We start from the raw sequence: 27,366 nt of genomic DNA, 5'->3' as shown, positions 1-27,366 counted from the left end.
GAGGGTCTGGATAACTGGAATCACTTTCCGAGGATGGATTTCCAGTGGGTCTGTCACTGTTCTGGAGTCTCTACATGTGCTCATCTATTTTCCCCACTATGGGGATACAAGCCTTAGTTAGCAATGGCATGATAAATATTCATTCATGTTTATGTTCTTTATAATATTAAGAAACTGACCTAAAAATCATGATTTTGTATTGCTTTAGAAAAAATGTGACCTGACCCTTTAAGAAAAAGCATCGGTAATTGGTATCGGTGAGTACTTGAAAAAAAGTATCGGTACTCGTACTCGGTCTTAAAAAAGTGGTATCGGTGCATCCCTAGTAGAAAGGAAATAAAGCTTGCAAAGACTTAAAACAAACGTCAAGTTGCAAAAGAGTGCAAGACAAACCGCAACATTTTCTTTAAATATACTAATAGTAAAATAAATCAGGTCTGAGCATGTAGGCCCCTTAAAAGATAACTTAGAGTTGGTAACTGGGGACAAAGAGAAAGCAAAACAAAAAATACTTTCTTCAGCTCTGTGCACACCAAGGAACACAATGTAACTCAAGTCCATAATGGTGATAGCAGTGTCATAGCCTCTACTGTACCACAATGGCTCACTATTGATAAGATCCAGAAATAGTTAGACAAAATTAGGGTGAACAAAGCACCTGGACCAGATGGCTGACGCCCACATGTCTTCAAAGAATTGAGCCGTGTCATTTCAAAGCCATTGTATCTGGGAGAGTCGCCGATCTCTGCAGGGAGATGATCGGGAATTGAGCGAGCGACAGGATGTGTTCGTTCACATCCCGATCAATAGATCCGACGTGATCCGTTCTCATAGTTCTCATAGTTCTCCTTTAAAGACCATATTCAGAGAGTGGTGATCAATGATTCAATGATGAATGGTCTGAGGTTGTTAATGGTGTTCCCCAAGGTTCAGTGTTGGGCCCCTTAATGTTTAATCTAATTATAAATTATATAGAGTTGGGGATTAAAAGTACTATTTCTGTGCTTGCAGATGACACCAGGTTATGTAGTGAAATACAGTCCTTACAGGATGTCTCCAACTTGCAAACAGATCTGAATGCACTGCGTGATTGGGCAACTATTTGGCAAATGAGGTTTAATGTTGATAAATGTAAAGTTATGCACTTGGGGACTAAAAACATGCATGTGTCATACACTCTAGGGGGAGTATGTTTGGGGGAGTCAATGATGGAGAAAGATCTGGGTGTTCTGGTAGATCATAGATTCAATAGCATGCAATGTCAAGCCGCAGTTTCTAAAGCAAGCAAAATACTTTGTGGTATTAAAAGGGGTATAGGCTCTGGAGATTGACCGGAATTTGTTGTCTCTGGAGAAGAGGTGATTAAGGGGGGACATAATCACCATGTATAAATACATAAATGGTCAATACAGTGGACCATTTATCACTGCAAAGGACAAGGGGGCACTCTTTGCGTCTGGAGGAAAAGAGGTTTAACCTTTGCATACGGAAAGGATTCTTCACAGTTAGAGCTGTGAAAATGTGGAATAGACTCCACCAGGAGCTAGTTCTAGCTAGCTCAATAAACTGTTTATACAAAAATCTGGATGTATTCCTAAATGCACAGAATATTACTGGATATTGAGTTCATGGTATAGTTCTACCAGAGATTGTGGACCTAGGGAATATCCAATTACCTTATGGGAGTGTGGTTTAGGAGTGTGTCTATGGGAATGTTTGACCATTCTTCCAGAAGTGCATTTGCGAGGTCCGGTACTGATGTTGGACGAGAAGGCCTGGCTCGAAGTCTCCGCTCTAATTCATCCCAAAGGTGTTCTATCGGGTTGAGGTCAGAACTCTGTGCAGGCCAGTCAAGTTCCTCCACCCCAAACTCACTCATCCATGTCTTTATGGACCTTGCTCTGTGCACTGGTGCGCAGTCATGTTGGAACAGAAAGGGGCCATCCCCAAACTGTTCCCACAAAGTTTGGAGCATGAAATTGTCCAAAATGTCTTGGTATGCTGATGCCTTAAAGTTGCATTAAAAGGCAAAAACTTTTTTCCCTCCCCCAATGTTAATTAAAGCACTTACCTTAAATGATGTCTCTTAATCCGATCTTCTTCTTCTTTCCTGTCCTTTTCAGCCTTCTATCCAGCACTGCTGCGGTTCTCCGATCCATCGCTGACTCCACTGTCCTTGCTGGTACTTCCTGTCCCACGTGTGTCTGCACGCGTCCATAGACTCCTAGTCTCCCAGCCGAAAATCAAAACTGAGCATGCGCCCGCCCCAAGATGCTTTGCGGCCGCCCGAGCATTTTCAGATTTTCGGACGGGAGCGCGCGGCGAAGACACAGGTAAGTTTAAACTACTTTTAAAGCGTTTTTAAAAAAAACCTTTTGCATACATCTACTGCTTGCTAGTTTAGAAACCCTTTTAGACCCCATTCCCACTAAGCGATTTATCACACGATTTCCGCCGCAATATTGCGCATTTTTGCCACGCGATATTGCGAGAAGTCACCGGCCAATGCTATTCATTGGAGCTGTCTTAGCTCCATGTCGCTCGTCACTGTCGCTCTAGCAGGAGCCTTTTTTCAGCGGATTTTGCACGATTTTTCTATTTTTTAATGGAGCCCGACGGTGAAGGTCGCGCTACCGTCGCTGGACGTCACCCCGAACAGTCGCGCTATCCTGGCCACGCGGATCCGCCGCTAAAAGTAAGTCGCTCAGTGTGGTTCACTGGAACTAAGGGGCCAAGCCCAACCCCTGAAAAACAACCCCACACCATAATCCCCCCTCCACCAAACTTTATACTTGGCACAATGCAGTCAGGCAAGTACCGATCTCCTGGCAACCGTCAAACCCATACACGTTCGCTCGCTGTCCACTGTCTGATGTCCCCACTGCTGCACCGCTGGTGCCACTGTCCCTGATGGCAAAGGAAGCCGGTGCTGTAGAAAGCAAGGCTGTGGCGGCGAAGACAGCAGAGCTGCATTAGCCGAAATTCCTTTTTAGCGCCAGTTACTGTGACAGGCGGAGTGGTACCTGATAACTTTGGATTGTTGTACATGAATAACTTTAGATTGTTGTACATTTTGTTGCACATTAAAAATAATAAGACATACCCTGAAAATAGTGTGGTTTTTGGGGGCAAAAAAATATACAAGACAGTGTCTTATTTTCAGGAAACACTGTATTAGGGATGTCCCGATACCACTTTTTCAGGACCAGGTACAAGTACTTCCCCTCATGTACTTGCCGATACCAATTACCGATACTTTAAAGGGCCAGGTGACTTTAAATTATCCATAGTACAACTACATGTTATGTACTATGGACCATGATTTAACCTATTCATGTTAGCAGGGGAGAATTGTAAATCTATTGCTGTAATGTAGTGGAGGTGTGTGCTGTATATATGTACTACATATACATTACACATGTCCAGTACACTATAGCAATAGATTTACAGGCAGCCTTGTCCCAGCTTCCCTCACTCACAGTTTCACTCCGATCCATGTTGCCTCATGAGGTGCCTCTTGTAGTGGGCCCTGGGCAGGATCGCTGCATCGCGTCTCGGTGTTCAGCTTGTGGGAGGCGCTCGCAATTCTGCCCTGCTAACATGAATAGGTTAAACCATGATCCATAGTACATATACAGTACACATGTCCCTTACACTGCAGTAATAGAGTTACAATTATCCACTGCTAACATGAATAGGTTAAATCATGATCCATAGTACATAACATGTATATGTACTATGGATCATTTAACCCATTCATGTTAGCAGGAGAGAATTGTAAATCTACTGCAATTGTAAAGAATTGTAAATCTAGAATGCAGTGCATTCTATATGTAGGACATATACAGTACATATAGATTTACAATTGTGCACTGCTAATATGAATGGGTTAAATGATCCATAGTACAGAATAGTACATAACATGTAGTTGTACTACGGATCACTTAACCCATTCAGATTAGCAGAGGATAATTGTAAATCTACTGCTGCAGTGCATTCCATATGTACTGTATATGTGCTACATATAGAATGCACTGCAGTAGATTTACAATTCTGCTAACATGAATGGGTTAAATGATCCATAGTACAACTACATGTTATGTACTGTTATGTACTATGGATAATTTAACCCATTCATATTAGAGAGAATTGTAAATCTACTGCAGTGCATTCTATATGTAGCACATATACAGTACATATAGAATGCACTGCAGCAGTAGATAGTTTTTTGTGTGAACAAGAAGAAACAGTGAGTAAGCTGTCTTACTCACCGTTGCCTCGATCGCGGTGCCTCAGGACATCGTCGGCGCTGAGCTGGAGAGGAGCGTGGCGTCACTGCTGCTCCGATGGGCGGCGCTCCAGGTGGGGTCCTAATTTAGGTGGCCGGCGACTGCCTGGAGCACCGTCCACCGGAGCAGCAGTGACTCGACACATCGCGGTAAGTGAAAGAAAAAAACAGCGCAAGCTTCGGCGCTTTGTATCGGGGCATTTTGACAAGTACTTGTCAAAATGCCCTGTATCGGTCACGATACAGGTGCTAGCTTTGGTATCGGGACATCCCTAATATATATATTATACACACACAGTAATACCTCGGTTCATGAACGCTTTTAGTTCGCGGACAGGAAGTTTTGCTTCTGTTCGCGAACTCCAGATCGGGTGACTAACACGACCGCGGCCGATCTTCCCCGCTCTGACACGTGGTCTTCCTCTAGTAAAGATTGCGGTCACAGACAGACACCTGTGGACACTTGCTGTGAAGCTTTTTTGTGTGCTTTTTTTTTTAGCACATACAGTACTGCACAGTATTATTCAATCCAGCATGGCTCCAAAGAAAGTGCAGAGCAAGCATGGTGGTAAAAAGAAAGTGGTAAAAAGAAAGTGCAAAGTGGTAATGAATTTACATATGGTTAAGAACGGATTAACCTCATTTACATTGAACTCTATGGGAAAATTTGATTCTGTTTGTGACCAAAATTGTTTCACTACCACTCTGGAACGCACCGCATTCAGTGTGAACAAGCCCCAACATGTCAGAATTTTTTTTTTCAAAAACAGAATCACTGAGTTGGGACCCCCCCCCATTTGTGTCAGTATTTTGTTGAACCCCCTTTTGCTTTAATTACAGCCTTTAGTCTGTTGGGATAAGTCACTTTGCACAACCAGACTTTGCAATAATCGCCCACTCGTTGCAGAACTGCTCAAGTTCAGTTAAATTTGATCGTGACCGTTTGTGGACGGCAGTCTTCAAGTCATTCCACAGATTTTCAATGGGGTTTAAGTCTGGGCTCTGACTAGGCCATGCAAGGACATTCACTTTTCCTCCTTCAACCACTGTGTGGTGAGCAAAAAGCCATACCTCTGATGTGGAAACTAGGCTAAGCGACTCAACTTTGCACGAAAACATAGGAACTGGGGAGCAAAATGACAGCAGATGCTTTAGACTGATGAGTCAAAATTTGAAATACAGAGTGGGCCACGGAAAAGTAGCCCACCTCCGACGATATTATGACAAGATGAACGAGCAAGTGGATTGTTTTTATTCAATTACTCACAAGTTACAACAGATGCTGAAAGTGGTCCCCGTTCACGTCTGTGCACCATTGGGCACGTCGGAGCATTTTGGCTGATACTGCTTGCAGCTCTTCAACAGTGATGCTGCTGATAGTGTTCGTGATGTTTTCCTTGAGTTCATCCAGGGTATGTGGATTGTTGGCATACACCTTCCGCTTTAAATTTCTCCACAGATAAAAATTGCATGTGGACAAGTCCAGGGGAACGTGGTGACCATAACCCCTTGCTCACAGTTCGCTCCTTCTTCATGAACCTGTGCCAGTGAGTCATGCGAGAAGTGGCATGATTTCCCACATTTTTTCTTCTTGTGTTAGTTGGTCATAAAATTGTTCAAAGATGTCCAGGTAAACCGCGGTATTCACAGTTGATTCGAAAAAAATTGGGTCCACTATTCGTGTTCCTGAAACCGCGCACCAAATGCCAATTTTCTGGTCGTGAAGTGGTGTTTTGTGAGTCAAGTGGGGATTTTCAGCTGACCAGTACCTCGTATTCTGGGAATTTACCTGACCTGATAAATTAAACTAAGATTGTCCGTCATGACGTACAGCAATGGGTCCAAATGTCTGTCAGCAATCATATTCAGCAACCATGTACAGTAATTTACGCGTTTAGCTTTGTCGGGCTCTTTCAGTTCTTGTACACGTTAGTCGGTACAGTTTGAGGTTCAGAGATTTCAGCACTCGCGGATACGTCGTTTGTGACACACTAACTTGCTGAGACAGTCTTCGAGTTGATTTTCGGGGGCTATTTGCAATCTGCTGCTGAATGTCACGGATGACTTAGGGCGTCTGGACTGATGGAGGCCTCAATTTCTTCATGTTTGAGACAGAGCCGGTTTGATGCCATTTCTGAATTAGACTCTGAATACGTTTTAGATGGTGGTTTTGTTCCTGGGTACTTGTCTGTGAATGCCTCTTGCGTTTCCTTAATAATTGATCAGCTTCACACATAGCCTTCCACAATCACTATCCGCTGTTCCAGGGAGAACACCATCTTTCTGATGGGCTGTGTACAGAAGGACTAAATAGGAAGGCAAAATAAAGCCGGGACACTGCACATGGGGCGACACCACATAACCAGACAGAGAGCAAGGAGCTACAGCCTCCTCCAAAGAGTGTGGCACTAGTGTTGGAGGCGGGCTACTTTTCCGTTGTCCACCCTGTATTTGGCTATAGCAGGAGGCAGTTTGTTCGCGGAAGGGATGGATAGCGGTACAATAATGAGTGTCTGCAGATAACAATTATTTTCATAATCAATTAGTTAGCCGATTATTAACTTTGATTAATTGACTAATCGGATAAAATTAAAAAAAATACAATAAATGTATTTAAAATAAAATACACAAATGCAGCGTTACAGACAAAGTTCTACTTCACAATAAAACAGTATGCACATTTTTGGAAATCGCACTGCACTGCAACGCAAAGCATTGCAGTACCGCGCGTTCCAGTGCGGGCGATCACACTACGGACGGGAGGTGCATTTGGGATCCATTTAAATGAATGGCATTGCAAACGCACCTCCTGCATCAAAATTTGTCAGGCCGAAACTGAAAATGACTTTTCCCACTAATTGTATATACAGTATCTCACAGAAGTGAGTACACCCCTCACATTTTTGTAAATATTTTATTATATAATTTCATGTGACGACACAGAAGAAATTACACTTTGCTACAATGTAAAGTAGTGAGTGTACTTGTATATCAGTGTACATTTGCTGTCCCCTCAAAATAACTCAACACACAGCCATTAATGTCTAAACCGCTGGCAACAAAAGTGAGTACACCCCTAAGTGAAAATGTCCAAATTGGGCCCAATTAGCCATTTACCCTCCCCGGTGTCATGTGACTCGTTAGTGTTACCAGGTCTCAGGTGTGAATGGGGAGCAGGTGTGTTAAATTTGGTGTTATCGCTCTCACTCTCTCATACTGGTCACTGGAAGTTCAACACGGCACCTCATGGCATAGCGTGCATACTCTGGTTCAATGTCAGTGAGATTTCAGAGCATTATTGTTATTTTTATTAGTAAACTTACAAAAAAATGTTACACAAAAATTTTAAGATATAAAATAATCTTTAAAAAAAGCATTTATTCAGCCTATATGTAAAGTATAGTCCTCAGTCCCTGGCATTCGCTTACCTCAACATTCCTTTCACTTTTTTTCTTCATATGTATGCTTTCTTCTAATAACTGATTATGTTCACCTTGCAGCGATACAAGGCGATCTTTTGCTGCAATCAGCTGTTATTAAAAAAAACATATAGGTCAGTTATCTATATTTAGGTTTACAGTATTTATGAACTTTATTAAATAGTAGGTATTAAATAATAATGAGAAAAAAAAAGATAAGCAAACCTTAAGGAAACTACCCTGTGTTGCTTTAATATTTGCTAAAAAATGACATTCCATAGAGCATACTGCAAGGCAGTTTTGAATGTCAGAACTGCCCAGGCCAGAAAATCATTTCCTCCTTTAAAATGAATATTCCCTTACACCACAGCATTTGTACTTGTCTAAGGATTTTAACAGCCTCAAAAAAATAGTAGTCAGGCTAGAGCATGCACCATAAAGATATGGTCTGCCAAACAAAGGATTAGAGAGTAAGTTTCAACCATTGTACATGCTATGATATGCCAAACCAAAGATTATAGTTTTGTTTATAGTTACATAAAAATAACAGATTAAGATGCCCATTCACACCAGGGCGGCTGCGGATCAGTGCGGTTTCCCCACTAATTTCAAAAGGGAGGTTTTGGGAGCTTTTAATTGCGTTTCAGTGGCAAAACGCAATGAAAAACGCCCAAAAAAATGCTATTCAGCGCGGTTCCATTAAAAGCTGTATGGAAACCGCACTGATCAGCGCAGCAAAAAAAGGGTTGAGGGTTGTTTGGATTGTGCGAACCTGCGCGGTCGCATGAATGGTCCCCATAGCAGTATATGGGATCGTTCATGTCGGCGGGTCTGCACAGCCAAATCCGCACGGCCGAACCGCCCCTGTGTGAATGGGGCCTTAAACCAGGGACAGATTTAAGGTCTGATCATTGTGTGGTGGCCCTGAAACAAAAAGAAAAAATAGAACAAGATGGTGATACCATGCAGGTGATTAACCACTTAAAAGACCACAGTGTTTCACCCCCTTCCTGGCCAGGCCATTTTTCCGTGTTCATTTTTTACTATATAACAAAACAAGTACCCTAAATTTAAAAAAAAAAAACTGTTTCCCAATGAAATGTTATGAAACATTTATTTTCACCCCAATTTTTTGGTAAAATATAAAATACGGGGTCACGTCAGGTAAATAGACACCAAACATGTCAAGCTTTAAAATTGCGCGCGCCTGCGAAATCGCAGAAAACGACCCCACCCAAAATTGGCCATAGGCGACCCTTTTACCACAGTTTAGTGTTATCAGTGATTAATGGCCCTAGAATTATTGCTCTCATTCCGACGTTTGCGGCGATATGTAACGTACGTGTGGCGTAATGGGCGCAAAAAAACACAAGCATTTTAAAAAATGCTTGTGTTATTTTAATTTTTTTTTTTATTTGGGACTTTTTTTTAGCTTTATTTTTTTTATGCTTTAATTTTTTTTTTTTTTTACACAACTTTATTGCTATCACAAAGGGGACTAAGAAATCCCCTATGTGATACCCAATTCACATAACAGGTTCTCTTTATACAGACATCAGGGGTCTCTAAGACCCCTGATGTCACCTAGGGACCCACACCCGCAGCCAGTACAAGCGATCGGGCGTCTCTAGAGCCGCCTGAAAGCTTGCATTTAAACAGCCATCGCTGGCTGTTTACAGGCTGACAGTTTCCCTACGCCCTATGCTGAGACGCCCTCCCACTCCTGTAAGGCTCCCGTCCGGCCGTTCACAAACGGCCATGGACGGGACGTGGTTAATAGTTGCAGCCACAGAATTCTCTTTCCATCTTATTATATGATGAGTAAATAATGATACACAGTAATATACCCGTTGCTTCGATTATGGTTTTCTTGCCCAAAGTCAGGAGGCAGAATGGCTGGGTAAAGACCCAAGATATGTGGCAAACTTTACTGAAAGCAGACTATTAACGTGACCATGGTAAACCAGGGCAACAAGGGAAAAGGAGTATTCAAATCTGCCTTGAAACTTGCAGAAAATATTAGGGATAATTAGACTAGTAAGGCATTTCCAGCAACTGTCCACAGCTAAGTTGTTCACCTACTGGAGTGTCAGCCCGTAAAAAAAATCCAAAGCACTAATTTTGACCAACAGATGAATATAGTGCAAACGAAGATGACTAGGGGTGCTGCCCCACTTCAGCCTGGGAAGCTGCAACACTGAGGGAAAAAAGAAAAGAGAAGGGCGGCCACCCTAGCGTAGAAGGTTTTGTAATGATATAAGTAAAAATACAGGGTAAAAAATACTCACAAAAGTGGATCAATTAAATCATAAAAAACGAGACTAAGCGATATCTGTAAAACGGCTGCACAGATGCCTGTGTGTCAGCACGGGACTCCTTTGATGACGTGTTTCCGGGGCCACGCCCCCTTCGTCAGATGTTCTGCCCTTCTCTTTTCTTTTTTCCCTGGAGTGTCAGCCCACCCATTTACTAGACAATAAAAAATGCAGAAGAAGCAAAATAATATAAACACTACTAATAGTGATACCTGTCTATAGGATCAGGTAGTCCTTTGGCACAAATTATAGTGGGCCCGTAGTAGCCAGTGTTAAAACACACACAATGGTGTGAATCATTTAGATATCTACAGTAGCTGGGTTACCAAATACAAACTGCACCCGATTCCTGCACCATAGATCTCTGCAATCCCCAAGGAGAGACAAACACTCAGAATTGCCAGGGCAGGGATGTTTCACATGTCTGTGGAGCAAGGGTAGACTCTGTCTGCAGAGGACAGACCAAGGATTCAGTGGGAAAAGGGGAGAGCAGCGCAGGTTGCCTAGTAGACAACCAAACCCCAAAGTCTTGCAGCCCAGCCAGGCTTTGCTCTGGGCTCATATAAAATGCAGTTAGAGAGGAAAACCATGCAAGCTACAGTGCAAGCTCCGCCAAAGAGGTTGGTTTGATAAAAACAATTTTTAAATGAAGCTACACATGCACATTGTGTACAGCACAGCATTACAAAAGTACATTATATTTTGTCTCTATCCAACCTTTAGGCAACCAGGATGACTGCAGAGGTGCTGCCTGTGTCTTATGACACTGACACCTGCAGCAGAGATAGACAAGTCAGAGAGACAGGAAAGATATTTCATAAGGACTCTTACAAATTCCATCAAAACCCATCAGTAGCTCAGAATTGTGAGCAGACAACAAATCCCTAAGTATAGTTTAGGCGCTATGACAAAGGACTGTCCTGGAGTGAGCCACAGTCTGCCCCGCATAATAAGTACAGTGCCCCAGGAGACGCAAAAGTCAAACAGTGAGTCTTGCAGAATAAGAACAAAAAGTGTGTTTACATCCAGTGGAAGAAACCGGAGGGGTGCAGCGGAATTGCCGCTGAGCAGACAATAGCTAGAACCCCGTAAGCATGTCAATTATCTCAAAAAGAAGTAGATCGCGGGGAAGCAAGTAAAGCAGGGGTAGAAGACTAATCGTCACTTGCTTGTTACAGTCATCTGTGCAATGAGCTCTCTGGATGGAATACATGTGCATTCTGAATGAAGCTGGTTGAGCTGTGGGTAAGGAGATTCACGTATCCGTAGTAGAGAGATGCCACAAAACATCCCTCAAGGCTCATGCACCTCCAGAGGCGATAAGCATGGAGCAGAGCAGGGCTGAAGGGGTCACTCTACTATCTCTGAGGTCCGGAAATTAAGTAGAGGCCTGAGGGTAGATGGTAATTGCATCCAAATAAAAGGGAGTGGAGACCTGCAATGTAGCATTGACAGCAATAATAAGGCCGAGTGGTGGGCGCAGTAGTCCTCTCATTAGGAGCTTGTTGCGAGAAAGGACCAGTATCATCTGAATAGGAGCATCATCAAAATTAAGCTGCCCCCACTGTCAAGCTTTTTTTTTCAAGATGTTCTCCATAATGGAGTAGAAATGCGCTCAGGATAGGACACTGCAGAGTGCAGACTGCGAGAAGCTTCTTGGCAGGTGGGCACGATGGACCTGGTCTAATTCCAGTTCCACGGGAACAGGGTATTACAGATTGCTTGTACAGTGGATTGCAAGTCCGGATCTGTGGTAGCTTCAGGTATCCCCTTATCCCAGAGGTATTGGGATTGGCAAGGAGGTAGAACCCGACTTTTGGCCTATGTGTATGGGTGAGCGAGGTGAAGATAAGGTACCAAAGTTGCCATGGTCTTGTCAACAGTTTCTGTAGAAAACTGGTACAGTCTTGATCTGGACAAGTGTGGAAGGGATTAAGGCTCACAGAGTTGAGTATTGGTGAAAATCTGCAGATGTATCTTTATCAGGTCCATTATACTTTATCCCTTAGGCATGAGAAACCGGATGTAAACCTCATTAATCTGTAGGGCCCACTTTGTACAGAGCTTCAAGCACTAATGTCTTCTCGGGTCCATTGCACAACCACCACATGAACTTTTTTTTTTTTTACCTTGGGGCAACACAGCGTAAAGGCCGTTTCCAAGATAGTGACGTGACCTGCACAAGAAAACACCAATTTCCTGCCATTTGACTCATTGGAACTTGGAGTACTGGCTCATTCTACCCCCTTCTTCACACCTGCCCATTGACGCAGATGGACTTGGATTTCACTAAATGGCTAGTGGCACCAAAGTCACGGCTCCTGGAGACAGCAGAAGGCATTTCCCTTCACTCCCGTCCTCAGTGTCCATTACAAGGAAGGAGACAGAGCACCTTAGCAAATACCTCCTGCTCACTACTATCAGCAGGTCAGACTGCTTCCAAGCACCACCACTAAATCCCAAACAACATCTGGGGTCACCCATCTGCTCATCGTTTAACCCCTTCATGACTGAGCTTGTTTTTAGTTTCTGTTCGTAAATGACAAAGTGCACCCACACATATTATATATTGTTTTTTAGAGGACAGATAGGGCTACATATTTATATCACATATGTGTGTCTAACGCCTCACCTAGGACAAATAAAGTATTTTAAAAAAAGGAGAAAAAAAACGTAAAAATAACCCACTTTTTTCCCAGTTTTGATTTGTAGTATTTTTTACAAAAACAGCACAGCTAAAAAAAAAAAATGCAATAAATACATTCATTTATTTGTCCTTTATTTTTTTACACTTTTTTTTTCTTTACACTTTTCACTATTTTTATTTTTTTACACTGTTCACTATTTTTTTTAACTTTTAAAATGTTTATTTTATTTATTTAATTATATCAAGCAGTCATTGTGAATTAATCTCACTATTACTGCTTGATAAATTAATACATTTTTGGTTATTATTAGGCTTTCTAAAACTTCAGAACAGCCAATAATAAGTTATTGACACTGATCCTGCAGCAGTTCTGGACTCAGCTGTCAAGGTTTTCTGAACGTTCCAACAACTATCAGAAAACGGAAACATTCTTCTTTCAGGAATAGATACATTAAGTAGATCTATACGAGGTGTCAGAATGCCGGCTTTTGCCGGCATGTTTGCCCGCTTTGCTTTGACTCTCAGACACCTGATATTAAGGCATCAGGTGTCTGGAAAAGGTTAACCCTTTCATTAATGAATACTGAGGCATATACTATACTGAGGCATCCATTAATGAGTGGTAACCGCTGATTCTCATCGGTTACCAGCCCTCTAACGCAGCAAATAACTCGTCACGTACAGTGTACGTGACGAGTCATTTGGTCCCTTTGTGGCGGACGTACAGTGTACGTCTCCCGTCACGAAGTGGTTAAAACTCAATTGTGCTCACAGAGCTGTTGTTCACACCTCCTTTAACCCCTTCATGACTGAGGCCTTTTTTTAATTTTTTGTACCCATGTTATATTCCACATTTTAGGCCTGAAAATTACTTAAAACCCCCCAACATTATATATTTTCTGAATGCCAAGACCCTATAGAATAAAATGGTGGTAGTTGCAAATTTTTATGTTGCGCAATATTAGCGCAACTCCTTATTAAACCCCAATATTTAGTGAAAAATTTAATTAAATTAGGCCGGGCGGCAAAAGTCACCGGGGGTCTGTTTAAACAGCCCCGATGCTGGCGACGTACACTGTACGTCGTCAGTCACGAAGGGGTTGAATAACAGTGGACCAACTGAATACATATTGTGCTAAACCAACGGTTATCACATTTCATTTACCTATATCTTGTGTTGTTATGCTCACATACTGCTCATCATTACTGTTGCATCTGCAGCCTCACAACATTCTGCTATGTTCAAAACTACCCCTTCCACTTAGAATTATCATATTTCCCTACATCACTTTTACCCTTAGAGTATTTGCTTAACACGTTTGTTCCCTGTTCCCTCCTGAACAGCTTGTACCCTTCTATATTGATAGCCCAGTCATGTGTGCTGTCTAGTCAAGTTTCAGCTATTCCCACTATATCGTAGTCCTCTTCAAGTAGAGAAACTTCGAGCTCTTCTAATTTGTTCGCTAGACTTGTAGCATTGGTGTACATACATTTGAGTTTGGTGCTAGTATGGGTTAAATTGTTACCCTTTTCTGGCGCCCCACTACTTTTTTTTTTATTGGACCTTGGTAAGGGTGATACATTACTAATTTGATTAACTGGATCAATTAGATTATTATTAACTGGGTCGATTAGATTAACTATATTGACTGGAGTGAGCCCTCTGCCCCCCCTTGTATTACTGCCCTATGTATTAATTGCCCCTGTAGTCACTTGCTCTATAACACTTTTGATTTTATCTATTTTTGTGCACCACGACAGCTGGGTCATGCCCAACCCCATCCAGTAACCTGTCCATCCGTTCCGCAATGTGTCGAACACGAGCCCCGCGCTAAGCAACAAACTGTTCGACGCTCACGGTCCCGATGACAGATTACCCTGTCTGTCCATCTGATGATGGAATCCCCCACCACCAGAATCTGTCTTTCCTGTCCCTCCATCCTGCTCCCATCCTTACTGGAGCAGTCACTCCCCCCTGCGGATAGAGGAGGCTTCCTGCTCCAGCAATGCCTCCCCTGAACTAATATCCCCAACATCCTGCAACCTGGCATATTTATTGGGGTGTATCAGTTCAGGGCTGGCCTCTCTCGCACTCTTCCCTCTACCCCACCTCCTAACGGTAACCCAACTACCCACCTCAGAATCCTGCTCCTCCACACCCCCCTCCTCCTCTGTACCGCCCTCCACCACAGCCTGGTGCGTCAAGTCCAGACTCCTTTCCATGTTGTTTATGCTCCTCAGTGTTGCCAGTTTGTTGTTTAGATCCAGGATCTGGGCTTCCAAACAACTAGCTCACATCTGGCGCAGAAGTATTCACCCTCGAACGCATGTTCAAGGAACACATACATTGCACATGACGTGCATCGGGTTGCATACCCACTCATGGAAGACTTTTTTTTAAAATTGATTATGTAATTAATTTATGCCCGGATGTACTCAAGTGGTTACTACACTAGTGCCCAGCAGAGTTTACACTAATGCCCTAGAGATGTTAAACTAATACCCAGGAGATATTACACTAATGCCCAACCGTTATTACACTGTGCTTAGCAATTATTTCTCTAATGCCCTGCAATTATTACGCTAACGCCCATGAGAGATTACACAATTCCCCGGACTTGTTACACTAATGCCTGAGTGATTTTTTGCAAATGCCCAGGAGGTATTGCACTAATGCATGCAGTACTGATGTACAATGACCTGCAGGTAATACACTTAATGCATAGACTATTATAATTAATTAGTAGGTTATAGTTTAACCAATAATTAATTCTCCCGTAAACAATACCCTTAATGCCTGGCTACTAAAACTAATGTACTAAAACTAAAATATTAGTATTAATGCCCCGCAGATAATTCACTTAATGCGCAGCCGATAATATAATTAGTGCCCTGCAGATAATACCCTTGATGCCCAGTTGATAATTAATAGTCAATGCCTCTCAGATAGTACACTTGATGCCCAGCCGATACTAATAATTAGTAATTAATGCCCCTCAGATAATACGCTTGAAGCCCAGCCGATGTCACAAATTAACGCCCGGCAGATACACACTTAGTGCCCAGCCGATATATACCCGAAGAGGGGATTACACTTTATTCACTTTAATAGCGCTGCACACTCAAAATCTTTTTCCGGCTTAGGCGGCTTGGTGAATTGAGCTTTGCAGCTGATTCAGTCTGTTCTACCAGCAGTCTGTTCTTTGCTCCACTACAATGCTTCTAACCATGAGGAAGCAGAACCTACTGGCTCCTTCCTACCTGTGGCCCTGCTATATACAAGGCAAGACCATCTGCAACTAAAACCCCTCTGCACACAACCTACTGGATATCTGAATACAGCTTACCTCTCTGCCATTATCATGCCTAATATAGTAACATTATATGTAAAATAACTAATCTGAAACACAATCTAGCACTCCAACAATTCAAATATCTACAGGCTGAAATTTTTATACAGGGAACCCACTTTGGTAAGAGGGGTTCTTGACTTTGACTCCAGATGCTTACCACATAGATTCCTTGCCTTAAAAACATAACAAAACTGCCGGAGTAGCGATACGCCTTTTGGTCAAGACACAGTTCCACCTGCTCAATCGCATTGCAGACAACGACAACAGTTTTTTCTTTACTACACGGTGACCTTCCTCCTATTCAGATAACCCTAATATGCTCTCAACACAGCCAAATTATGTTCTGCAACAGGTTGATGCTCAGCTATCCCATTACTCTCAGCTTCTTACTCTTTATTGAAGGAAATTGTAACTTATCCTTCTCCCTGACATGAAACACTGCTTCCACCTTGTCTTCCAACTCACCACCCTTAGCTTCTCTCGAAAGTATAGCCAACGATCAGATAACATGGCCTCTATGACAGTTAAAATGTGAATCCACTAAGTCTTCTCAAGGAACCATTTACAAAATTGCTTCACAGACAATATGGGCTCTGTTAAATCTATGTCTATGATCTGGAAACTGTGCAAATCAGTTATAAGAGAACACTTTATCTCTCTTGCTTCTCTGACAAAGAAAGATTCTCTCGTCCTTAAAAAAGCAGCTCAAAACAAACTTATCTACACTTGAACCAGAACTTGCCAAGACCCCCTTGGTATCATTACTTAAACAAGTTGTCCACATTAGACATCAATTCAAAGGGCTGGCAAAAAATAAAGCAGACAAAGCAAAAACAACAGAACAAAACTGACACGCTTTTAGCTTAAACCCTCAAGGAATGCTGGTCCCTTCCAGCACCACACTCGCTACATGACTCCCATGGCTCTCTTGCCTATGATCCCAAGAAAATTAGCCCTATAAAAAAAACACCCTTCATATTTGCCCTATCCGAAGAACCCCTCCAAATCTCTAAATGAAACATTAGAGGTCTTAGGGTGGATAAGATGGCAGCATATGCCAATGACAGTCTATCATTATTTACTGATGACATTCTTCTTTATCCTTACTCTCCCAAATCTACATGAGGAACTATGGCAACATAGCCTGCTATCGGGCCATAATGAAACTGAAGCTTTTCCCCCTTGACCATATGTCAGCTGAAAAGCAATTGTCCCTACACATGTAGAACCAATTTTATTAAGTACCTCGGAGTTAGCATTAAACCAAATTGTAATTCAACTTAGAACAAAAAGCACCAATGACAGTCACTCCTCAAAGGAGTATATATATATGTGCATACTGCAGGATGCTTCCCCACTTCAGCCAAGGTGACTATAGTATCTGAAAAAAAGCACAAAAAGGGGGCGCCTCTCCTGGTGCAGATGAGTTTTATTCAAATATAAGTAAACAATGAAGAGAGGTACTCACAAGCATAACAAGATAAAAGCCTTAAAACTGTAAACCAGAATGAGGCAAGTGGAAGTCAGCAACGCAGTTCCAAAGATATCTGTGTTGACGCATTTCCGATGCACGCCCCCTTCGTCAGAACATAACTCTACCCTCCTCTCCATTGATTATACAGGGGATAAGGTCCAATCAGACCGAGCCACCAGCGGCTCGTAAATTTCTATGCGAGTGCGGACAGTGTAATGGTCCACGCCCATGGGAGCTCAAATGGGCTGGAACAGAGGAGTTGACCAATCGGAATCGGTACACAGTAGGCTCCACCCTCTGTATGTCATTGGCTCTCTGTCCAATCAGGGGGATAGAAAACCAATCGGGGCTGACAAGGTAATGTCAGCAGAACGAGCGCCACTGTCAAATTGTAATTCACTATGAAACAAGAATAACCCTGCTCTCTTTTCAACATCTCACAACCCATACAAAATGATTGTATATTGAATTATGAAAACACTCTGAAATTGCAAGTAAAAAAATAGTGCACATATACATACTTGCAACTGTTGCTTTTTCAAAAGGCCTTGCAGCTGCTGTGCAGGCATATTGCAGGAGTATGACTACTATGTATTTGCATCAGCTCTGCAAGCTTCACATCCCAGAGGTCACAAGCTTTCCACACCTCCCTCAATTATGTCATTATGCTCCTATATTTGCATAATGGAGAGAGACCATCACTGCAACGAACAGTGTGGCTCCCCCGTCCTATCTGGTGTTCTCCCTTGGCATTTGTTGACAGATGCATCTTTTAAATCAAGTAATAAATGGCTTAAAGAAAGAGAATGAGCTAGGGATGTTTGAGTGGGGATAGAACTGCCCTATTACAGACTCAGTTCCAGTGAGGGAGTGATTACATCCACTTCCCTCAGATGGTAGCACCCCTTCATCACCGCCCACGAATGCTTGAGAACTGACTTAGCAAAATGGCATACGAATAATATGAAATTCAGATAGCAAAAGATAACATAGATTTAAAAGTATGCAAGCAGTAAAGTAACTTTAAAACAAGTCCTCATTCACCTCTATAGCTATATAGATTGTGGAGAAATGAACCTCAGAGAATTAAATACTAAATTAATTAACAGTACAAGCAGCTAAAGATGTTAGGTATCTCTAACGTTTTAAAGCTCTTTTACTGCTTGTTAACAATGTGTTAACAACACACTTTCTGGGCATAGGAGCACTTTAACTTTAGAGTTTTTGCAAAGAAAAACAACAACTTTGTTCTGCTTTAATGATAACCTAAGATATCACAGCTATGTGTGCATTTCTCAGCATGGTTGGAAACATGTAGACTTTGGATGTGGCAAACTGATCCAGTGCAAATGGAAATGTAACTGGATAGATATGTTCCATAGTATTTGAGGCTGAAAAAAGACATGTGTCGATCAAGTCCAACCTATAGCGTGTATGCATGTGCAATCTATAGCGTGTATGCATAAGGAGACTGAAAACAAATAAATATACTCTTAATATAAGTACAGCTGTGGTTTCTTTTGATAAGCCTTTGATAAAACTAAAAATTTGGACTATTAATACGTTGTACAACAAAAATAATGCATTGATTGAAATGCCATCATATTGCATGGGAGTAATTACTGATAATTGTCAAACATTTTTGTAAATGTATGCTAATAGAGCAAGATATAATAACAAATAAGCATGCATGGCTCTCTATATAAGACATCTGGATTGTTTGTATTGCATTTGGTAAATTAAATAAAGCACAAAAGCGTTTAAATTATACTAATGGCTAATGGTTGCTGAGTTGGACTAAAGCCCTGTACCATAATTTTCTAGTAGTATGATGACTGCACTAGAGTTACTGGGCCTGCACACCTGCTGTGGTTATTATGTGGCATTCCAAATTTTCCTGTTTTATTTACTTTATATTATGGGCAATGTGACAGAACCACAACAAGATTATCCTTTTGACACCTTTAAGCTGACCAAACCAATTCTACCATCCCCCTGCACGGGTGCATACTTACTAAGTTCCGAAGGGCCAGGCCTCCATTGTTTGCTTACATCCTGCCTCAAACATCTCTCCTGGCTGCACCTGCGCAGTACATCCACATGCACAAATCATAACCTAAGTATGTTTTTTTTAGATACAGTTGTGTGAAAAAGTGTTGGCCCCCTTCCTGATTTTTCTTTGTTTTGCACGTTTGTCACACACTAATGTTTCTGATCATCAAACAAATTTAAATATTAGTCAAAGATAACACAGGTAAACACAACATGCAGTTTTTAAAAGGAAGGTTTTTATTATTAAGGGAAAACAAAATCCAAACCCATATGGCCCTGTGTGAAAAAGTGTTTGTCCCCTAAACCTAATAGGGGGCCACCCTTAGCAGCAAGAACTGCAATCAACCGTTTGCGATAACTTGCAATGAGTCTGTTACAGCGCTGTGCAGGAATTTTGGTCCACACATCTTTGCAGAATTGTGTAATTCAGCCACATTGGAAGGTTTTCGAGCATGAACCGCCTTTTTAAGGTCATGCCATAGCATCTCAATAGGATTCAGGTTAGGACTTTGACTAGGCCACTCCAAAGTCTTCATTTTGTTTTTCTTCAGCCATTCAGAGGTGGACTTGCTGGTGTGTTTTGGATCATTGTCCTGCTGCAGAACCCAAGTTCGCTTCAGCTTGAGGTCACGAACAGATGGCCGCACATTATCCTTCAGGATTTCTTGGTAGACAGCAGGTTCCGTTTATCACAGCAAGTCTCCCAGGTCCTGAAGCAGCAAAACAGCCCCAGACCATCACACTACCACCACCATATTTTACTGTTGGTATGATGTTCTTTTTCTGAAATGCGGTGTTACTCTTACGCCAGATGTAATGGGACACACACCTTCCAAAAAGTTCAACTTTTGTCTCGTCAGTCCACAGAGTATTTTCCCAAAAGTCTTGGGGATCATCAAGATGTTTTCTGGCATAACAGAGACAAGCTTTTATGTTCTTTTTGCTCAGCAGTAGTTTTCGTCTTGGAACTCTGCCATGCAGGCCATTTTTGCCCAGTCTCTTTCTTATGGTGGAGTCATGAACACTGACCTGAACTGAGGCAAGTTCTGTGGATGTTGTTGTGGGGTCTTTTGTGACCTCTTGGATGAGTCATCGCTGCGTTCTTGGGGTAATTTTGGTTGGCCGCCCACTCCTGGGAAGGTTCACCACTTTTCCAGGTTTCCGCCATTTGTGGATAATGGCTCTCACTGTGGTTCCCTGGAGAACCAAAGCTTTAGAAATGGCTTTATACCCTTTTCCAGACTGATAGATCTCAATTACTTTCTTTCTCATTTGTTCCTGGATTTCTTTGGATCTCGGCATGATGTGTAGCTTTTGAGGATCTTTTGGTCTACTTCACTTTGTCAGTCAAGTCTTATTTAAGTGATTTCTTGATTGCGAACAGGTGTGGCAGGATCAGGTCTGGGTGTGGCTAGAGAAATTGAACTCAGGTGTAATAAACCAGAGTTAAGTTATGTTTTAACAGGGGGGGGGGCAAACCATTTTTCACACGGGGCCATGTGGGTTTGGATTTTGTTTTCCCTTAATAATAAAAACTTTCCTTTAAAAACTGCATGTTGTGTTTACTTGTGTTATCGTTGACTAATATTTAAAATTGTCTGATGATCTGAAACATTATAGTGTGACAAACGTGCAAAACAATGAAAAATCAGGAAGGGGGCCAACACTTTTACAACTGTATATGGAGGTTAAACTATGATTAGATAATAGATTAATATAATCTATTAGATAATAGAATGTACATAGTTTGCTGTTTCTTGTTTCAAACTATACATTATAGGCTAAACCCATTTACACAATAATTCCACTGCAGAATTAACCTGAGAAACAATTTACCAACCTCCTCAGTTATCTTGGCATTTGTCTTCTCCAGTATCTCAGTCTTTGACTGAAGGTCTGCAACTGTACAGCTGAAATGCAAAGAATTACAGGTCATCAGCCACAAATCTTTTTATTTTGTCGGTCATTTATTTGCCTCAGTACTGCTTGCAATCTAAATCTTTTGAAAATCTATGCCACCATAGATAATTTTCTTTTCACCACAGAAATATGAGGTAACCGTTAACCCGAATGAGTAGCAACTAAAATTCCTACCTTAAGTGTCTGTTTAATTCTTCCACATAGTGTTTTTGATCCAGGGCATTTGCTATTTCTTCTGCTCTGTGGTAAAAAAAAAAAAAAAGAGAACACGTAAAACAAATATAATACTGCAGTAGGTCATATATACAATATGCACTTAGATCAGGCTACATTGCAGATCAAACCCACATCTGAAGCGATTAAAACCCTCAACTTAATGACTGAGAGACCTGACTCTAGTGACCACTTTTTCAACAGACTTTTTAATCTAAATGTTCACTTAGCCTTAGTATTAATTAATTTAAACCATTTGCTAAATAAGGACATGGGAAAGTAACGGGTGTCTGTTATAAACCTCCAAATATGGGGGAGGAGGGGGAGGCCCACCTACAAATCGCAAATAGAAATAGCGGGGAAAGAGGGTAATGTTGTGGTAATGGGAGACTTCAATTACCCAAATATCAACTGGGCACATGGAACTTCCAAAACCGGCTAAGGCAGCCCGTTTTCTTAATATGTTGCGAGACAATTTCATGGATCAGATGGTTGAGGTCCCGACCAGGGAAAATGCAATCCTAGATCTGATCATACCAACAATACGAAGCTAAATGAGGATGTTGTAATCGGGGAGACACTGGGCAATAGTGATCACAAGGTGATTGCTTTGATAAACTGCGTATTATAATGGGTGAAATCGATTGGGATGACTTATTTAATAAACTAAACTTGGACCAGAAGTGGGACTGTTTCAAGAACAAATTAAAAAATGCTATAACCAGGTGTATACCGCTGGGAAACAAAAGTAAAAGATCAAAAACTAAGCCAATATGGCTAAGTAAACGGTAAAGAAATACATTAAAGAAAAAAAATAGCATTTAGTAAGTATAAAACGGAGGGGACAGTATCGGCATTCCAAAACTACAAAGAATTTAATAAAATATGTAAACTGGCAGAGCGGGCAGCTAAAATTGAATGTGAAAAATATATTGCGAAGTTAGCAAAAAAGAACCCCAAATTATTTTTTTCAGTACATAAACAGTAAAAAGGGGAGAAAGGAACAGATAGGCCCAATAAAGGACATAAATGGGTCGCTACTCACAAGCGACAGGGAGAGGGCCGAGGCGCTAAATACTTTCTTCTCGTCAGTATTCACCAAGGAAACAGACTGGTTTAATGTACAGGCTAAAACACATAATTTGACAGGAAATACACCGGAATGGTTGACTGAATCGGGGATACAACATAGGCTTAAACTACTAAATGGAAATAAAGCATTAGGACCTGATAATCTACATCCCAAGGTACTTAAAGAATTGAACAAGGAGATAACAAGACCATTGTTCCTCATTTTTAAGGAATCCGTAATCGCTGGTAGAGAGCCAGGAGACTGGTGAAGGGCTAATGTGGTACCTATATTCAAAAAAGGGTCAAAATGCCAACCGGAGAACTATAGACCAGTTAGTCTAACATGCATAGTATGTAAACTGTTAGAGGGAATTATTAAGGACTACTTAGTGGAATTCGTCCGGGATCATAGTATAATAAGTGATGTGCAGCACGGATTTAGGAAGGATCGTTCTTGCCAGACCAACCTGCTGACCTTTTACAAAGAGGTAAGTAGAGATCTAGATGGGGGGAGGCCAATGGACGTAGTGTACCTGGACTTTGCCAAAGCATTTGATACTGTGCCACATAAACGCTTGCTATACAAGCTAAGAGGTATGGGCATAGACGAATTAGTGCGCACGTGGATAGAAAACTGGCTGAAGGAACGTGTACAAAGAGTATCAGTTAATGGCACCTTCTCAGACTGGGCGGAGGTCACGAGTGGCGTACCCCAGGGTTCGGTGCTGAGCCCCATGCTTTTTAACCTATTTATTAATGATATAGGGGAGGGAGTGAGAAGTCATATCTCAGTGTTTGATGATGATACGAAAATTGGGAGGGTAGTAGACACAGATTTAGACATTATAACATTACAGGAGGACCTGAAGAAAAATCGGGGAGTGGGCAACTGTATGGCAGATGAAGTTCAATGTCGATAAATGTACGGTAATGCACCTTGGAGCTAAAAATAGGCAGATGGACTATACACTTATGGGTATGCAACTAGGGAAGTCGGACACTGAGAAGGATTGGGGGGTCATTATAGATCGCAGAATGAAGAATAGCTTCCAGTGCCAGACTGCTGTAAACAAAGCAAGCAGAGTCCTGTCTTGAATTAAGAAGGGAATGTATTGCAGGGACAAGTCTATAAATTTTGCCACTTCGGCCAAATCTGGAGTATGCGGTCCAGTTTTGGTCACCAATACTCAGAAAGGATGTCCTTGAGCTGGAAAAAGTCCAGAAGAGGGCAACCAAACTCATTAAGGGGTTCGAGGATCTCAACTATGAAACAAGGTTGTTAAAATTAAATATGTTCTCATTGGAGGTTAGGAGATTAAGGGGGGACATGATTTTTATGTATAAACTATTCAAGGGTGACAGCAACCTCAGTAACAAACTGTTTACGGTCAGCTCTGTAACAAAGACCAGAGGGCACAACCAAAAATTGGTGGAAAACAAATTTCACCACACAGGGCGCAGGGGGTTCTTCACAGTTAGAGCGGTTAAGGTCTGGAACTCGCTGCCACAGGAAGTGATTTCAGCTAAGAGTGTGGAATCATTCAAGAGACTCCTGGACGAGTTCCTGGGAGACCATAACATTCAGGGGTACAGGTATAGCCAAGAGGAAAATCACACATGGACTCATATACACGCAGACACCAGCTCATAAATGCATACACACAATAGGTTGGACTTGATGGACTTATGTCTTTATTCAACCTGAATCCAACCTGCTGACCTTTTACAAAGAGGTAAGTAGAGATCTAGATGGGGGGAGGCCAATGGACGTAGTGTACCTGGACTTTGCCAAAGCATTTGATACTGTGCCACATAAACGCTTGCTATACAAGCTAAGAGGTATGGGCATAGACGAATTAGTGCGCACGTGGATAGAAAACTGGCTGAAGGAACGTGTACAAAGAGTATCAGTTAATGGCACCTTCTCAGACTGGGCGGAGGTCACGAGTGGCGTACCCCAGGGTTCGGTGCTGAGCCCCATGCTTTTTAACCTATTTATTAATGATATAGGGGAGGGAGTGAGAAGTCATATCTCAGTGTTTGATGATGATACGAAAATTGGGAGGGTAGTAGACACAGATTTAGACATTATAACATTACAGGAGGACCTGAAGAAAAATCGGGGAGTGGGCAACTGTATGGCAGATGAAGTTCAATGTCGATAAATGTACGGTAATGCACCTTGGAGCTAAAAATAGGCAGATGGACTATACACTTATGGGTATGCAACTAGGGAAGTCGGACACTGAGAAGGATTGGGGGGTCATTATAGATCGCAGAATGAAGAATAGCTTCCAGTGCCAGACTGCTGTAAACAAAGCAAGCAGAGTCCTGTCTTGAATTAAGAAGGGAATGTATTGCAGGGACAAGTCTATAAATTTTGCCACTTCGGCCAAATCTGGAGTATGCGGTCCAGTTTTGGTCACCAATACTCAGAAAGGATGTCCTTGAGCTGGAAAAAGTCCAGAAGAGGGCAACCAAACTCATTAAGGGGTTCGAGGATCTCAACTATGAAACAAGGTTGTTAAAATTAAATATGTTCTCATTGGAGGTTAGGAGATTAAGGGGGGACATGATTTTTATGTATAAACTATTCAAGGGTGACAGCAACCTCAGTAACAAACTGTTTACGGTCAGCTCTGTAACAAAGACCAGAGGGCACAACCAAAAACTGGTGGAAAAAAAATTTCTCCACACAGGGCGCAAGGGGTTCTTCACAGAGTGGTTAAGGTCTGGAACTCGCTGCCACAGTAAGTGATTTCAGCTAAGAGTGTGGAATTATTCAAGAGACTCCTGGACGAGTTCCTGGGAGACCATAACATTCAGGGGTACAGGTATAGCCAAGAGGAAAATCACACATGGACTCATATACACGCAGACACCAGCTCATAAATGCATACACACAATAGGTTGGACTTGATGGACTTATGTCTTTATTCAACCTGAAATACTATGTAACTATGTGTGGGTTTGTTAAAATAAGACTGTTTATAGTTACACTACATGGCCAAGTCTTTCTACATCTAAAATTCACAATTATATAAGCGTGCTGAACATCTCATGAGCATCAGTATGGAATTGACCCTCTTCCTAGCAACCATGCAGACTCCACTCCTCTGGGAGTTTTCTCACAAGATTTTATAGTGCATCGGTGCGCAGGGGGCCCTGTTACAAATCCAGTTTGCTGGAATTTGCCCAAGCCCATTTAAAACTGTTAAGGGCACTCCCACTCCGAATCAGTCGTGGTGACTGCCCCACAGCTGCACGTCACAAATAGTTTGGGAATGCCCCTGCACATCCCTATTTCCCACAACTGTATATGTAATAACTAGAGAATAGCGTACATCCATCATAAAATATGGAAAATTATATACTATCAGAGATTTACAGTGAAATATATTTTATCATCAGGCAGAAGGCTCCAACTTACAGCGAACCTGTGCTTTGCATATGCAGAGCAAAGAAACAGGTTCACTTCATTGCCCCCTCCTCAGTTTTCAAAATCTCCATTCAGCTGCTAAAAGCAAAGAGAGCAAGCCCTGTATAAGCTTTGATTTCTGATAGAGCTGGATGTCCAAATAGCCAATCACCAAGTGCCAGTGTTGTAAGGTTACATTCTCCCCATAACTGGAAGTAAAAGGTATTTAATTTCACCCCCAGTGAATATGTAAAGCAAGAGAGTGAGTATGGTAAAAGCACAGGTTAGGGTTAAAATAAAGTTAGTTGCACACAGTTTGAATTATGAGATCCATCAGCACATTTCATAAGAATGAGATGATGCAGATAATATTTTGCAGATAACCACTAATCTCCAAATGCAGTTTCACACACATAAACATAAGCAGAAGTAGAGGACTCATGTGCTTTTAACCACTTCTAATATCTGTATAGCCCTTTTGGAAAGCAATGTTTTTGATTTGGCAACAAGTTTGTCACCATTTAGGATAAAGTAATATATATATATATTAGACAAAAAAGGTTTTCTTTTAGTTATACTGTCTTGCTGTCTGTAGACAAAAAAAAAGGCTTGCGGAGACGCCTGCCTATGTCCTGCATTATTATTACGGCGCCAGGAGCAAGGGCGTCTATGGCATGGCGGATACACCTAACCCCCCTTTTTTCTTTTATGCATCCTGCACAACATACAGGCCTTGGGGTCGTGATGAAGGTTGCTGAACGGATGTTGTCCTGTAATGTGGAGACGTGAACTAGCTCCGGAACTGTTATAGCTTTTGGACGGACACTGACTTGTTGTGTTTTTCCTTTTTCTTCCTTTTTGTCTATTTTTGCTACGGCACACCGGCATATGCCTTGGTATATGTACACTTTAGCTTGAGGTGCTACATTGCCTGACTGTTTGGGGTTTTCGGGATTAAGCTTCCCGGGACAATGTTAATGTTTGGTTCCTTGTGTTTCCTGGGGAAGTGGGGTAGTTTAAATGTTAGACCTTTGGGGAGTGTGTGTTGTCCTAACCTTCACCTGCAGCCGCTGCGGGAACTGTCTGCCTTCAGATATGCCTTAAGGATTTATGGGTTTGGGTGATATAAGGGTGGTATCCTGGAATGTCCGGGGGTTAAATAATAAATTCAAGAGGTCCCTGGTATGCAACTATTT

The 27,366-nt window shown here is 41.9% G+C and overlaps 1 protein-coding gene across 1 annotated transcript in view; it reads right to left on the bottom strand.

Moving 5' to 3' along the window:
• The window catches only part of RUFY1 (RUN and FYVE domain containing 1), a gene marked incomplete at its 5' end in the record, with an annotated part of 71,932 nt that extends 50,224 nt beyond the window's left edge, over positions 1–21,708 (bottom strand). Inside the window, 3 exons of the mRNA XM_018573194.1 lie at positions 7,717–7,818; positions 21,389–21,458; positions 21,643–21,708. Of these exons, the coding sequence (XP_018428696.1) occupies positions 7,717–7,818; positions 21,389–21,458; positions 21,643–21,708 (238 nt within the window). The remainder of the gene's footprint in view (positions 1–7,716; positions 7,819–21,388; positions 21,459–21,642) is intronic.
• Positions 21,709–27,366: the final 5,658 nt, after the last annotated feature.

The sequence above is a fragment of the Nanorana parkeri genome, unplaced genomic scaffold (assembly GCF_000935625.1).
Source record: "Nanorana parkeri isolate BGI_ZX_2015 unplaced genomic scaffold, ASM93562v1 scaffold2269, whole genome shotgun sequence".
Lineage (NCBI taxonomy): Eukaryota > Metazoa > Chordata > Amphibia > Anura > Dicroglossidae > Nanorana > Nanorana parkeri.
Note: the sequence above shows the minus strand (reverse complement) of the source record. Positions and strands in the feature narration are given on the sequence as shown.